Source organism: Meleagris gallopavo, chromosome 9 (assembly GCF_905368555.1).
Source record: "Meleagris gallopavo chromosome 9, MGAL_WU_HG_1.1, whole genome shotgun sequence".
NCBI classification, from domain to species: Eukaryota; Metazoa; Chordata; class Aves; order Galliformes; family Phasianidae; genus Meleagris; species Meleagris gallopavo.
In genome coordinates this window covers 8745650-8761470 of record NC_139412.1, presented here as the reverse complement: position 1 = coordinate 8761470, position 15821 = coordinate 8745650, and the positions used below count along the sequence as shown (strand labels likewise).

At 35.5% G+C, this 15821-nt stretch overlaps 1 protein-coding gene across 1 annotated transcript in view; it reads left to right on the top strand.

Annotated features, from left to right (window-relative positions):
- LOC104912176 (connector enhancer of kinase suppressor of ras 2-like) overlaps positions 1–15821 on the top strand; it is a 173218-nt gene that overhangs the window by 57359 nt on the left and 100038 nt on the right. The window contains exon 2 of the mRNA XM_085230711.1: positions 4503–4666. Coding sequence (XP_085086837.1) covers positions 4503–4666 — 164 coding nt within the window. The remainder of the gene's footprint in view (positions 1–4502; positions 4667–15821) is intronic.

Sequence of the window (15821 nt, the reverse complement as noted above, 5' to 3'; positions counted from 1 at the left end):
GTACATCAGTCAGTATTTTCACATGCAATCTGCTCACTTCGCTTGGATTTACTGATTGTTTCATATTTTTTTTCAGCAAGTCACTATTTTGTCATGACAGATGTGATTGCTGTTTAGCTTTTATTTTAGCCTGTTGAGATACATTCATAGGAATATTAATTTGCTCTTTCCTCATTGAAGCCAAACCAGGCTGTAATCCTTCTGAAAAAACTGAAATCACACCATTGACTTCCAGGTTTTGTCCTTTATATCCTCATTCCACAACCATTAACATCTGTACTTCACAGCTGCTGTTGTACAGAAACATCTCTGCAAATGTGATTTCAGATTTCTGCTGTATGCTTTTAGATATTCTCTCAGTTCCTTATTTAAACTATTCCTAATTTCTTGGCAAAACTGACTGTAATTGCTCTACCTAACCTCCGTGCATCAGTGCTAAACCAGTCACTGAGCTGTTTTCCTTCTCTTTCATTCTAGGACCTAAAAGCAGAATGAGCAACCTTGTGTTTTTATACCAGAGCGTATCGTGTTGTGTACCCTCTGCTGTCAGAAGACTCAACTCAAGAGAGCAGTTGTGTATTGACAAGCTGAACTGGAAAGGAACTTTCCTGTCTGTCTTCCCTGTAACCCCTCCATTTTGCAGGCAGGGTTTTTTTGTGCCAGCCAGCTGCCTTGTATTTTTCTCTGGGAATAATGATGTAGTATGAACAAAGCCATCATTTGGCTAGGAATTGTTAGGATAGGTTAAAAAAACAGCATAACTTACAGTAAGTTGCAAAGATTCATTAATATATATGGAAAAGAAAAGGAGAACAAATGTAATTTATGAAGACATTTATGAAAAAATAAAAATCACACACCTCTACCTTAAGAATTACATTTCTTTTGTGATGGATCACACTTGACTGAGTTACTTTTAGCACATTTCTCCCCTGCGAGAGCTGCCCTGTCTTCATAATTTGACATTTTATATAGAAGGCAACAATTTTTTCTCTTCTTTTACACATTTTTCCCTCAATATTCCTAGTACCTGGGGGACAGATCTTTACATAACATGCAAACTATGTTTATGGATTTAATGTAAAACAAACCCAATGTTTGCTGACATCAATGCAAAGATTCATTTTAATCTCAGTGGACCCTGTTGCCCATAACATGTAGTATTTCTTTTGTAACATTGGCTTGGAGTTAATACTTAAATCTGATTTCAGCTAGGTCAATGCAGATTTTTTTTATTACACACTGCTTTGCTTTGTTTTATCAATTCCTTTCTTAATAATTGTGCAGATCAGGAAAAAAACCCATAGAGCTAACTGACTTTTCTTTCTCCAATCCTTTCTCCTGACCTTTTCCCTCTTCCCTCTCCTTGTGTTCCCTTGATTTAGGCTCTCTTGCCTTATTTTCAAGATTGTATTTTGCAGTGAAGATAGCAAAAATCTTGGTTTTTATCTATTCTTTGGATCCAGAGATAAAAGTTTCCTAGTCCACGTGAATGGAATAAGTTGTCTTTTACCTAAAAATGGAAAGAGACAAAGTAACACATTTCATAGATGTTTAATCTCAGTTTTACATTAAAATCTGCATGCGTAAACTATTTTCCTTGAATTATTTTATTGTATTATGAATGCTATATTGGTTATTTACAAACTCTACCCTCAAAAATGTGAGAATATGCAAGCTTCCCTGTTTCCTGCAAACACTGACACTGTGTAACTTGGGAATAGTGATTTAATTTTATTTACCTACGTACAGAACAGGGTAATGCCCCCTAGCAGCTTCATAGTTATGAACATCAACTAATATAAGTCTTATTTGTAAACAGAAATTATATTGACAAAATTGCAGAAAGAGCACTAATGAGGCCTAAGTGGCTGGAGGAAGTAAATATTCTGTTTTGCTTTGGTGAGTCAAAGTGATCTCATTTTATACTTTCTAATTGCATCTTTGATATTTTCCTGCTCAAGATAATTACAAGTGTGAGAATAAGGACTGAAACTACCGTCAGCTAAATTCTTGCTTTGTAAGACCTCAATTTACTGAACAAAACTTTTTACATCAGAAGAAAAGGAGCAATAGGATACAATGCTTCGTTCCTAGGTAGACAGAGAGCAATGGACAGATACTTCTTTGTGTGTGTGTGTCTATTAGATGCTGTCATGCTATGAGGCAGCCTGGATTTTTAATGATGTCTTTCTGTATTCTGTTGTCAACTGGCATACTGTTTGCACCAGTAAGTTAACGCCTTCTAAAGATGCCCTGGGGAGCTATTACAGTGCAGAATGCATAACACAAATTTCATATTTTGCTCTTCTGTCATATATTGTCTCTGGCATAAAGGCACATTTAATTCATCTGGCTATGCACTTTTCATAGGATGTCACATTCTTCTGGTATCTTTTAGATCTTTCTGACTGCAACAAATGCTCATTTGTAGCCATGATACTGACGTCCTAAATTAATTTGTTTCACTTTTGCTCAAAATAGTTTTATTTTTGATAGTCCTTTCAGTGACTTTTTCTGACAAGTTTGTTCATAGAAATATGTTTGTTTCTGGTGAATACTTGCCTAAACTGTGGGGTTTTACTCTGAATATTTCTGAGAATTATTTAGAAATGTGTAGTGGCTTTGAATTTCCAGTGTTAAATAATACATGCACAACTTGCAGTGACCAGTTTTCAACCAATCCAGACTGAAACCTACTTACATAAAACCATTCATTAAATCATTTAAACCCAGGAACAGATGCAGAGAAATGGTCTCCTGTTTGCACACACTTCCAGAATAGAGGACAGGCTTGGGTTTTTGTTACAAACAGACCGCTGGTTATAAACTTATGATAAGACCATTCCTTTTTCCTTTCAAAAGTGAGCTGAATATTGTAAGTCTTTCTCATGACCACCGGACAGAGATCCCATGTAGAACCTAGCAGTCCTTAAATACGCGTAGCCTGTTTCATCATGATTTTCCAGGGAGTTTCTTTATGGTTGTTACCCAAGATACCCTGTCTCCATGAAGATGGTCCCATAACTACAACTGATCTTTTTGTAGATGGGAACTTGAGATATAGATTTAATTACTTGTTTACATTTTGGTTCTAATCTCAGCAGTATTAGGAAAATTTCAGACAGCTTTACTTTTAATAATAGATGCAATTAACTTGAACCCCATTATTTTCAACATTATTCCAATCGTTCCAATATTAAGCAATAGAAAGGGAGATGTCTTAACAGTCTTCTCTCTGCACTTCAGTAGTGTCATTGTACATGATTTTCCTCCTTGTGGAGAATAGCTTAATCTGTCTGTTACTTCCCATTCTGTTGATATTTTCTAATTTCTTAACACTGATTGATTGCATTTGCATTCTGTTACTATTTGAGCACTTGCATTTTTTAGCAAGAAACAGTTGATAAAAAATACACTGAATGAATGCACTTTTCATGTAGAAACACTGCACTTGTTCCTGGATATCCATACGTCTTATGGATTTCGAGTTTACCCAATTCACTGGAGAACAAATACTGGAGATTAAACCCTAACAACCAAAACCACCTGCCTCCAAAAATTCTAATTACATCTGATTTGTAGGTCTCCAAAATTTTTCTGAGAATACCAAGTTTCCAGTGAATATAGTACAAGGACTGCTCTGAAAATAATGCCTCCTATTTATTTCCATGGAAATAGAAAATGGAAATGGATACGTACACTTCTAAACAGAATCCTTGAGGGAATTCTACATAATGTGGTATAACTTTCAGTAGTAGAAAGTCTCATTCTAACTTGTGTGGCTCTGAAATAGATTTGGAGGAATGGAAGATTTTTGAACTCAGGTTGTTTATTGGTCCTTTTTCTGGTCTCAGAGAGCAGATTGACAACTACCAAGTCTGTTATTCTTACTATATAAAGTTTCAGCATGAAATTGAGTAATTCTGTGTGCATGGGCAGAAATTGCGTAACTGAATCTGATTCTAGCTGTAACAATAACACGTATATGTTATGTGGCTCAGTAAATTGGATAGTTAGACTTGAAAAAAAAAACAAAACTGAGTTTTTTAATAATGGATTACTAAGCTTGAAGAACTCTTCTTTATTACAGAAATAAAACTGCACCATATGAAGAGTTGTACAAGAGGCATCCCAAGAAGTATTTACTCCCAATCATAAGCTAACCATATACTTAGGGCTCCACAACATCATAAGAAAAAAGTTTTCCACAATGTCACTGTGTGCTTCATCCTTCCCCTTATCTCCCTAATAAGTAACATGAAGGCTTTAAATTCGTGCTGAAATGCTGAAGGGTTTTGAAAATAGTGTCAGTAGTGCAAATTTTGTTTTTTAGTGCTATGAAGTGTGTTCTATGTAAGTTAAGCTATATGTATTTTTATTTTCCTTTATAGATCTAAGGAAGGATTTGTAATTGTATTCTACAGAAATTTCTGTACTTGTCCATTGTAGAATTATTGTTTGTTTCTGAATGTGCATTGTTGGCTTTTTTATTTTAAAAGGCCTTGATGATTGCCTCCAACAATACATAAAAAATTTTGAAAGAGAAAAGATCAGTGGTGAACAGCTGCTACACATCACTCATCAAGAGCTTGAGGAACTGGGAGTTACTCGCATTGGCCACCAAGAACTGATACTGGAAGCAGTTGATCTGCTATGTGCATTGGTAAGTAATTTTCTGCATTGCTCATCTTAATTATGTGGGCTTAGAAATTTACGAGCCAAAATTAAAATAATGCAGACTACATTCTCTCGCTATATGCTTGTACGGAAACACTGGCTTTGTCAGATTAAAGGACAGGCTTATTTCAGCTATAAAGAAACTATATGTATCCATATGATTCTGTGATTTTATGGTTGTGTATGATGGTCTATTATTGCTCTTCCTCCAACTTATTAGGTCCTGTTTTCAAATGCTGTTGACTATTACTACTGGCATCCATATGGTTCTGTAATTATACGCCATATGCCCCTGCATTCCACAGACATTTGCCACACTACACTAAACCAAGTACACTTGAATGTTTTAACTATGCCAATGTTCGAAAAGATTGTACTCAGGAACAAGAAGGTAATGTTTATTAGACTGGAAGATTGTTTAAAATGAGATTTAAGACAAGATCAGGATGATAAAATTGTATTCAAAGAACAGGCATCTGTGTTGATTTAAGCTTCCTTAGCAACCTGCAAGCATCCAAATTTTGAAGAAACCGCTCTTTTTTCATACAACAGGTTATTTTTTCTGTTAGCCTCTGAACAAAATATTTTATATTAGAAACTGTTTTTTTCTTTTATATTATTCCTGACAGAAAATAAAATGGATTAACTTAATTCTAAAGAAAAATGTGCTTGCTTTGTTCAAGTAGACAGGTGAAAGGATGTAGAAAATATATCTAAAAAGCTAGAAGTATGTAAATCGTAAGGGACAGTTCCAGAATTTTACCTCTTTATCATGAGTTCTACTTTTTCACCAAGTCGCTTATCTTGTGGAATTTTGATAACATAAATTGTCTCCAACAGGGCAACTTGCACTAAGGAATAAAAGAGAAAACAATTGCATCAAAATGCACTTGATGTTGTAGAAGAAAAAAACAGTATGAAGTACCTTTTATTGTGCACATGCTTATTGCAAGTGCTCTTAATTACAAAATACACTTCACGTAACTTGACATCTTCTACAAATCAAGCAACTTCTATGTCAAAATATGTGAAAATAATAAATAAAACTATGTTAAAAGCAGAAACATGCTTCTGAGCTTGATGCAGGCATACCTGTAAATTGGTGTGCAATGCATAACCTACTATATTTTATGGATTCTGAATCATTTCAGAATTAAACTCAGACGTTTTTCAACTAAATAATTGTCTTCACATAAAAGGAACCTAAATATCCCCTAGTGTTATGTTATTTTATTTAAAGAACAATACAATGCTGTTGCCTGATACCACTATGACATAGAAGACCCAGGAAATTTCTTCTGGAAAAGAAAACATCAGTCAAGTGTGCCCATTAGGAGGACCCTCACTGCTTTCTTTTCTTTTTCTTTTTTCTCTCAATCTGTCTTTTTTTTTTTCTTCTTCTTTTTTTTAATAAAAGAAACTTACCTCCTAAATGCTGGCCCCACTGCAGGTCAACAGTGCAGCTCTCATCTTACTGTGCTTTCCCATGACACTGTTATTTTTCCTTTTAAAGCAGGGTTGGGATTTTCCAGCTCCTGGTATCTGTTATTTAGCCTCCTGCCTTCCCCTATCCTTCCTTCCATCCTTAATCCTTCTAAAACTCCTACTTTAAAAATACATTTTTTATTCGTCATCTAAATTTTTATCTTCCGTGTGCTTTCTGCTGAATGAATCTTTGCTGCCTGTGGCTCTGCTTTTGGAGTTATTCTCTTGCTTCTGACATTTCTGCCTTGCTGCTACGTACAACACATTCTTTAGCCTTTGCAGTTTCCAACTAAGCAAGGATCACAATTAAAACTTTTACAAGATTAAGTAATATATCTATTCTTAACCTATAATAATTTAAGTCTGTTTAACTGAAAGCCATAATTGAAAAATTATTTTAAATGATGGTAGTGGTTGAATGGTAGGAGATCTGATGCTGCCTTTATAACACTGAAATACTCTTCTACAATATTACTGTAGTGCCCAAAGTTTTGAAACATTAATTTGTTATTGCTTGTTTAGGTGAACAGTGAGAATTGTGAATTGGAGATAGTTGCTGTAATGGATATTTAGTAGGCCAGCCAGTCTTAAGAAAAAAAATGAGGTAAAACTAAACATAAAAAAAGAGGGATCTGTATCTTACCCATGTCACTAAACAGGAGCTAGTATAACTTCATACAAGAAATTCTTTGAATCAGAATGTCTTAAAGACTCCTAATTTTCTGAGTTCTATCGTAAGTAAATGGAATGCAGTCTGTGTGCAACCCCAACCAGTGAGATGTTAATACACTAATGAACTGGGTGTGTGTTTTTACATATTGTCAGAACATATAAAGTACCAAGTAAGCGCATGTTTAGATTCATGCATATAAACACATTAAAAAAATATTTTTTCAAAACTTGTTATGAAGAAAATGCAGAGGAAACATCACTTGAGGCAGCCCGGCCCAGCAAGCCATGTTCAGGAGGTGGCAAGAGCAGGGCTCTCTCCCTCTGCCAGCAGCACTCAGCACACCCTGTGCTTCCAGCCACACACCAGCAGAGCACCCACCGTGCTCCGCATTGCGCGCTCCCAACCGCAGATGGCTGCGCTCCTGTTCACATCAATACCCATCAGTCCTGCTTTGTGCTCTGCCTATCATCCTCTTGCTGGGCCATGTCAATGAGCATTGATTTTTTTTTTTTTTTTGTACATGGCATTCTAAATTGATTTCTATTTGGCAATTGGCAGTGTCCAAGTTATGTGACCTATTTCTTACAGGCAGCATTAGTGGGATGGGATGTTCCACTCCATCGTAGCAAGATGGGTTATGTAAGGCTTTAAGCAGAAGCGTTTCCAATGTGCTGTAGAAATCTCTCAGGTAAGCTTAGGCTCAGCGATGCATCAGAAGTTCAGCTGCACATTGGCCATGATTTCAGCTGCAGAACAGTTACATTATTGCTTCAGGAAGCCAGGGGAGATTTGACTGTCTCCTCTCAGGCTCTTGGAACACACCAAAAGTGCCCGTTGCAAAGCCCTATTTCCCATATGCACTCCCTTAGGCTCTGGCCATCAGCCCACTGGCTTTTGGCAGGGGTGGGCAGTGCTTGTTTGTTGGGGGTTATGCATCAAAGAGCAGTGCCCCTGCTTCTGTCTGTGATCTGAAGCAACATACAGCACATACGTAACTAAATGCTTGTCAATAACCCAGGCTTCTAAGAGCAAAAGCAAACTAAAAATAGGATACACTTCTGTGTTCTTCTTCCCTGTCCTGAACAACCTATTAATTAGACTCAAATGCAAGCCATTGAAGGCAGGGAAGGTTTTGTTGAGGAATCCGCTATACGTTTGCCCTTCGTATGATTTTGTACCACTTTTCACAAATGAACAGAATTATAATCTAATATTGTATCTTGATTAATTGATTCGAATCACAATATTATTTCTGAATAAAATCATTAAAGATGTTACTAATATACACAATCTTAGGTAATGTTTTTTCTTTTGAAAGCTCAGTTCAGAGCATTATCTAATTAGGCATGAATTATGAGAGTCGTATATAGAAAAGATTCTCTGTTGGAAAGTGATATGCAGTATGAAAGAAGGTGATACGAGAAATCTAAAAAGAGAAAAATGAAAGTATTTGTTACACCCAAGCATAACAGAAATATATGTTTTTATCTTAAAAATAAAATTTTTAAAATGCTAGAATAATCTGATTTTTGAAAAGGTAGAACTGAGGGACAAAAGGTGAGGGTATCTTTCACTGTAGGGGAGAAAGAGCTGGCACTTTCTTGGGGTTGCTCGAGGCTGAATTTATGTGCTATGAAAGAAAAATTCATAGGTGAGCCGTACTTCCAGTTTCAATTCTTTTACCATTCTAAAAAGATTTTTTTTGAGTACTGTTTTAATTATGAAGATAATTGGAAACGATAGCTGAGGTGAAAAAAATATATCTTAAACATCAAAATCCTTTATTTCCACTGTGGTCAGAAACTGCTTAGCAGTTATTTATTCAAAGTTATTTATTCAACCTAAATAACATCTATGGATGAAAACACTCAGGCCATTTAGACTTTGTATTGTAATTTTATTAAAGTTATTAAAGTAAAAATGAAATCGAAAAATGTATTGAAGGACTAATTACACAAAGGCATTGATTGACTGAAATAGTAGCAGGGCCTGGGGAAAATAATTATTTGAGAGATGGTAAAATATGTTGGGAAGAAGAGAAAGGAGTGATTTTGGGGTCAACATGGCTTGTTTTTCAAATCTATGCATTTAAATTTAACTTAATTAGGACAGTTGGAGTCAGTATGTAGTAAAGATCCCCAGAATTAAAACACAAACATACTGCTAGGACTTTGATGATGACTGGAAGGAAAATGAATGGAAAAGGACAAAAAGCATGTTCAAATACAGATTGCATCTAAAGTAATTGAAAGTACAATTAATTCATAGGCATTCAGCTAGTGAAATTATGTGCTGTGATATCTTTTAAGGAGAAATAAAGATTACAAAAATTCTCTCTGCATTTACTGCAAAGGCTAGCAGTCCAAGAACAGCAGTTTTCCTGCTAGGAGGCAAATTACTTACCTGTGCATCAACATGTCTCTAACATCTGGCGCAAGTTTAATTTGCTAGTATATTTACAATATTGTTTAAGCTATGCATGTACGGGGCATAGCTACCAAACAAACATGGTTGTTGGTTTTCTTTCCCTAACAAATGACCAGGCCCATCATTGACAAAATTACAACAATTATTGTATTCAGCCTGTTGGCCAGGCTGAAATTAGTTTGCAGGCATTCACTGGGAGGTGCACTATGCTGAAACGACACGGCCAATCTTTCACAGCTGTCTCTGTATCCACCGATGAAGTTGTTTCTTCAGTACTAAAATCACTCAAGTTTTGCTTAAAGTAATACTACTTTTCAGTGGCTATAGCTACAGTGATTTCTATTTAGATGCTTTTCATCTTTTCTGCTGATTCTTTTTTGCTTTGTCAGTATTGGGAGTACTCTGGGAAGAATTTTTCATTACTTTGCCTGATGTGTAATCAAGTTGCATTTTTAACAAGTCATTGGATGTGTCAGATGCTTATTTCCTCAACTTCCACTTCCCCTTTTCAAAGATTAATATAATTATTCCAGAGTGAATTCTTCATTCTATATGTTGATGCTTAAATAGATGAAAATAAATCATCTTATTTTTGAGATATTCTGCAGAGAGAAATGAAATGAAGAGGTATTCTATCTCCTTAGTGTCCTTAGAGGATACTGACACATGCATTAATTTTGTTTATAATACACATGCATCCAGAAAGCTTTATTAATCTCAGTTGGAAAAGAAGTTCATTTTTTGGCAGCCCAGTGGTATCCATTATGCTGTGCCAACCTACTGAATTAATACTACTGCATGGTTTGGCTGTCTATTCTACGCAACAGAAAGGGTGCATCATCTTTTGCTTAGTCTAGTTAGTTGCTTCATTCTTCAGACTTTCAAGTCAAGCAGTTTGGACAGTTTTATGGATTCTACGTTGATTGGTAATTTCTTTTCCAATCTTCAAGTGTGTTACCAAATATAGTATTTCTAAAAATCTACTAGGATCAGGACACTGAAGGAAGGTAATTAAGTTTTAAGTATGATTTTCAGTGTCCAAGAGTTCCATGTCCTTCCTGCCCCAGGCCTGGATGCAGCACTGCAGATGGGGCCTCACAAGAGCCGAGTAGAGGGGGACAATCACCTCCCTGTCCTTGCTGGCCATCCCTTTTTTTTAATGCTGCACAGAACACAGTTGGCCTTCCGGGCTGCAGGCACACACTGTTGGCTCATGTACAGCTTCTCGTCTACTACGACCCCCAAATCCTTCTCTTCAGGGCTGCTCTCAAGGAGATCTTCCCCCAGTTTGTATAAATACCTGGGATTGCCCCGACCCAAGAGCAGCACCCTGCACTTGGCCTTATTGAACCTCATTAGGTCATCTAATCCAACTCCCCTGCAATGAACAGTTTGTCCTCTGCCATTTTTCATTTCATGATAAAACATGTTGCTGAATTTCTACAGTACTTTTAACAATGTCATTAGAGTGTATATGATTAAAGCTTTCCACAATAAATAAGTAAATAAATAAATATCTTGTAAGAGATTTTCATCATTGCTACTGCAAATATTAATTTGAAATAGATTTTTACACATTTTCCGTTTCTGCATGATATTTGTGGAGGACTAAGAGTGCATTTACATTTTCACAGAGGTTTGAGGAAAGTGGGCTTTAAATTTTTTGCAAGTAAAGACTGAGTAAATAAGAGCCAAGGCTTGACCAACTTGAAGGGATGAAACTCTAATTCAGGTTGAAGTGTGGGAGTTTGTCTGAATCAGGCTATCCTGGCTTTCATGATGGCCTTTATTGTGTTATAATATGAACAACAATCGTATCATATGAAACCACATGCGCAAAACTGATCAGCCGTCACAGCCCCTAATTTTTATGAGTTCCTGTTTTTATACAGAATGTCATAGACTACAGAATATAATATCTACGATAAATGTATTTTTCACAACATTATTATGTAGTATTTAATACCAAGCAGCTGTTTCTTTTAGTTGTGTATGTGTGGGCACTGATAAGGCATTTTTCGAGTTTTATAGACAACATATATAAATAACAAAGTAAGTACTGTTAAACTTTTCTGAAAAGCACCTTAGCTTAGCTAACAGTGTTTTGGTCAGGTTTGCTGGGGTGAGTCCTCTGGATTTTTCAGAGCTGTGGAAATACCACTGATTCTGGACAGTACAGGAACACTGACCAAATATGTAACTATAATACCAGCCAGATACCTTGTTTTGAGATTTGGCTGTGGGCTGTATTTAGGGTTTGTTTATTTTTGGTGGGTGCTATAAATTTTGGACTAATGAAAACTTTTCTGTAGTTGAATGTAGTAAAGCTTTGACAGTGGGAGTCCATCATTCTTCTGCTCTTTATGGGCTGTTGTAAAACATAATTATTGTTTGTTGATGCATATCCATGTTAATTTACTGAGCTCAGATATCCATATGTGCACTGACTTGTAAACATGAGGGTCATGTCAGTGGCTTCAGATAGTCTTTATCTTTCTTGTTTGATTTCCTGACATATGAGAGGGGGAAAACCTGAGGTAGCAAAGAAGGGCTTTTTGTGAGTTTCATGTTCTATTGGCTTCTATGTTATACATACTTATTAGACGTATACTTACAGATATACAGATATTAAATAATGCTTACTGATGACTTGAAGTCATTGTTACAATAAAAATCACTAGAAATGGTTGTTCTAGTTTGCAAGATTTTCAAAAGTTCGTGCTTCATTTCGTGAAGTATACAAGTACAGATCTTGCTAAGCGTGTTGCGATGACATGAAAATGCCCCTGAAACAGCATCCTTATGTGCCAGAGTTAAACTCAGTAAAGCTATAAGCTCTGTAGTGATTCATGACAGCATCACTTCTCTTCTAATCTTCATCGCAAACACAGAAATAATATTTTTTAATACGTTAGCATAGAAGGCCTTCATGCTTTCTGTCAGAAACCTGCATGTATTTTGTGAATTACTGCATAACACTAATTGTCTACTATTTCATTGAATACTTTAGTAAATAAATCTATTAGCCTGTTGAAATTCCCAACTTACATTATTGAAAGTACTAGTTTGCCTGTATTGCAGTAACTTATGCTGGTTGTCAAAACATTAAAGCTAGGATTTGCAGTACATTGACTAGATCCAGCTAATGGAATATCGATTCAGACCCAGGTAATTACATTAAATAGTAGAAGGAAAGTACATTAGATTTGGGGGGGTACAGGATAATTTTTTTGAGCATAAAGGGAGAACAATGAACCATTTCAGGAAGAGATTAGCTTTTCCTCCTTAACTGAAAATATATATATATATATTCTGCAAATATATAGATTTTTTAATAAATAACCTAAAATCTCAGTGAAGTACTTAAAGTTTTAAACATCAAAGAAATGCTTGTCTTTGCAGTGGCCCATGTCAAGCACACTGTTAATTTTTACTCTTGTAATGAAAAATAATAACACTATGTGGACTTTAAAACAATGGTATAAAACCAGTATTGGGAACTTTTTTTTTTTTTTCCAAGATTGTAGCTTTTCTCATGGGGAAGGATCAGTTTTTATTTATTGCTTATGTATCTCAATAGCAAAATTGTCTTTCCCTTTCAGAAAGGAATAGTTTTTTTTCTTCTTTAGGACTGTGATTTGCAAGCCATACTGATTCAATGCATGTTATGTTGCACAAGTAGCAATGTACCACAGAAATTCTCAGTGGGAAGGAGATGAAGGAATGTAATGCTCAGTTCTGCCATTATATTTCCAAAAATGAATGCTATCAATCATTATTTGAACTTTGAATGTTTCACTGCTGTTCAAAATCTTGATTTTGTGCAACATACCGCATCTCTTATCCTCTGTAATCTAGCACTCATAATTCATTTCAAGAGGTACTTTAAAAAGGTTAAAATAAGACTTTCTATTATTGGACAATTGGTTCTTCCACAAAATTATGATTATTATGAATAAATAACAAAGATTAATTGGTCACAAGATTTTAGTAAAATATAATAAAGGTTTGTGATTATTGAACAGTGTGCTCCACATCTGTGGCTTCATTAGGTTTTATTGAGAGGGGCAGAGAAAACATAAAGATTAGGGAGTAGTGTAAAGAGATGGTAGGAGCTTGAGATATTCTGCCCGTGAAATAAAGCCAGTGGACTTCCCTGGATCTGCAAGAGAAAATTTAATAAATTATTTGGATGTCGTTTAGATATCCCTAAAAAAAGATTTAATGTTTTGGTAGAGACAAAACTGTGGAAAACTTGTGGAAACTTCGTAACCACAAATGCGGGCAAGTTGATGATCAGCTTAAAAGTTAGCAGATCACAGACTAATGCTTTGGAGGGAATATCTACTGGGTCATCTTCTGGTCTTGTTTATTTATCACTGCATCCACAGTCAGCATATTCTGCATAGCACATATGGAAGAGGTCAAGCCATCACAGAGGTCTGGCTTACATATGGGTTTTAATTGAAGCCATATGCAGGTCGGTCTTCCTTAATACTGAAGTAAAGTAATTGGAAACAATTTATCTTGTGATGTGCAAAGCCACAAAATAAACCAACTTTCTTCCATCCTCCTGGGTCTTGCTTTTGTGCATATTGGAACAGAAATGCTGCCACAGCTTTATTTCCTTGTTGTATATTTTCTGAGATATGACATTGAAGCTATTAATGCACAGATGTCAGCTTGACAGAGAAATGATATATGGGTGGTGTAGTACAGTCACAGTTTTACATCACTGTGGTTATAAGACTATTTTGCTCCAAAATATGAGAAAATATTAAATGCTTTTTAATGTGGAGAAAATTTTTTAAATGCAAATTCACTTGATGGGAGTTTAGATCCAAACCCCTTGTGAAGATGGAGTTGAGCAGAAAATGTGAATTAAACTATGGCAAAGAGCAGTTACAAACTGCTCAGAGGCATGCTGCTGAAGTTCGAAGAAAAGGAGTAAAAGCATCAGCTCTCTGAGATAAACCATAGTGCTATTTTAAGCATGGGTAAGGTTCAGTCTTTCCTGGTTCTGAAAAAGAAGGCTCATTGCCTCCACAGAAATAACTCTATAGATGACCGTGTGTCTCTTCTCAGCTGAAATGAGACATGAGACTTCCCTTCTGAGAGAAAACCTTTACTTAAAAGAAGTTTTCTTCTTCTTTTTTTTTTTTTGAAACTACGCATCATAGACTAGTGGCTGTTTCAGTATTTTGAAAGATTGTTCCAAGTGAATAGTAGAGTGTTTAAAGCAACTGATAATGCAATATCACAGCATCATAGAATCACAAGGTTGGACAGAACCTACAAGATCATCTTAGTCCAACCGTCCTCCCATTACCTTTAGTCCTATCCTCTTGTACCTTAATAATTCTTGATTACATTATAAATATAAGTGACAATGGAAACACTAAAGCTTCTTCTGGGGCTTAAAATATAACGCTAAAGTTATATTTTTAAATAAGGTTAAAATATTTACTCTTAATTAATGTATCTATTAAGGATGGTAGGAAGGTATATGAAGTGCTGAAAAGCACTGTGATGAGTTCCAAATTATACACTTAGGATGCAAGAAAGAATTGTGACTCAATTTGCTTCAGATAATTATAATGGAAGGGAGCACCAGGAGGAGGAAAGTTATGCAGAGAAAAGAATTGAGGTGTTTCAGATAATATACTCTAATTTGTATTATGATTTTACATATTTGCGTAGTATTACCATAAATTAATGCATTTCATATTTTATGAAATATCATTGTGTTCTGTGTACATAAACTAAATTTTACTACTGCAGTTTAACAGCCATAGTAAAATGATAGTCAAATATTATCAGAGAAGGTGATAAGGATTGTTTTTATCATATTGTTGTTAATTTACTGATTCAGAATGAGATCTTTCACGAAAATTCTGACACAAATCCAGACAATATTCTTCTTGAACTGCAGTCTCCAGCCTTGAACATGTATTTTATCAATAGGGGAATTTATTTACAGCTGGTGAAACAGCAGGTGGTAGGATTTTATGTACTTTCAAAAATACAAATTATTTGATATTTCAGTTTAAGTAGCATGTATCCAGAAGTGACCTATATTTTTCCTTTCCATAGCTCAGAACGAAGCACATGCTATTTAGTAAGCCAGATATCCTTTGTAATCTGGGAAAATGATCCTAATATAATTTTAGAACAGGTATCATTTTGTGCGTTAATACATTTAAGTGTGCAATACAGGATCTCCTTTCTAGAAAGTAACTGGAAAAGCTATTATAGCACTAATTCCACTAGACATTTACTCTAGACAGAGAAGTTAAACTGTGCAGAAGTGGTGGTTTGTGATAAGACATTTTGAGAATTAGGTCATGTGGGGTTCAATTGCCTATTATTCAGATGTCTTATTCCTTTGCTCACCAAATATGTGATCATGATCATTACCCAATTTAAAATACTACTGTGCAGTGACAAATCTGACACAATGTGAGCTACAGCTGACACACATTTCCTAGAACAGCATTTCTTAGAACTTAAGTGTTGTCAAGTCTTGCATTTCATTATGAACATTGCTCCACTTTTC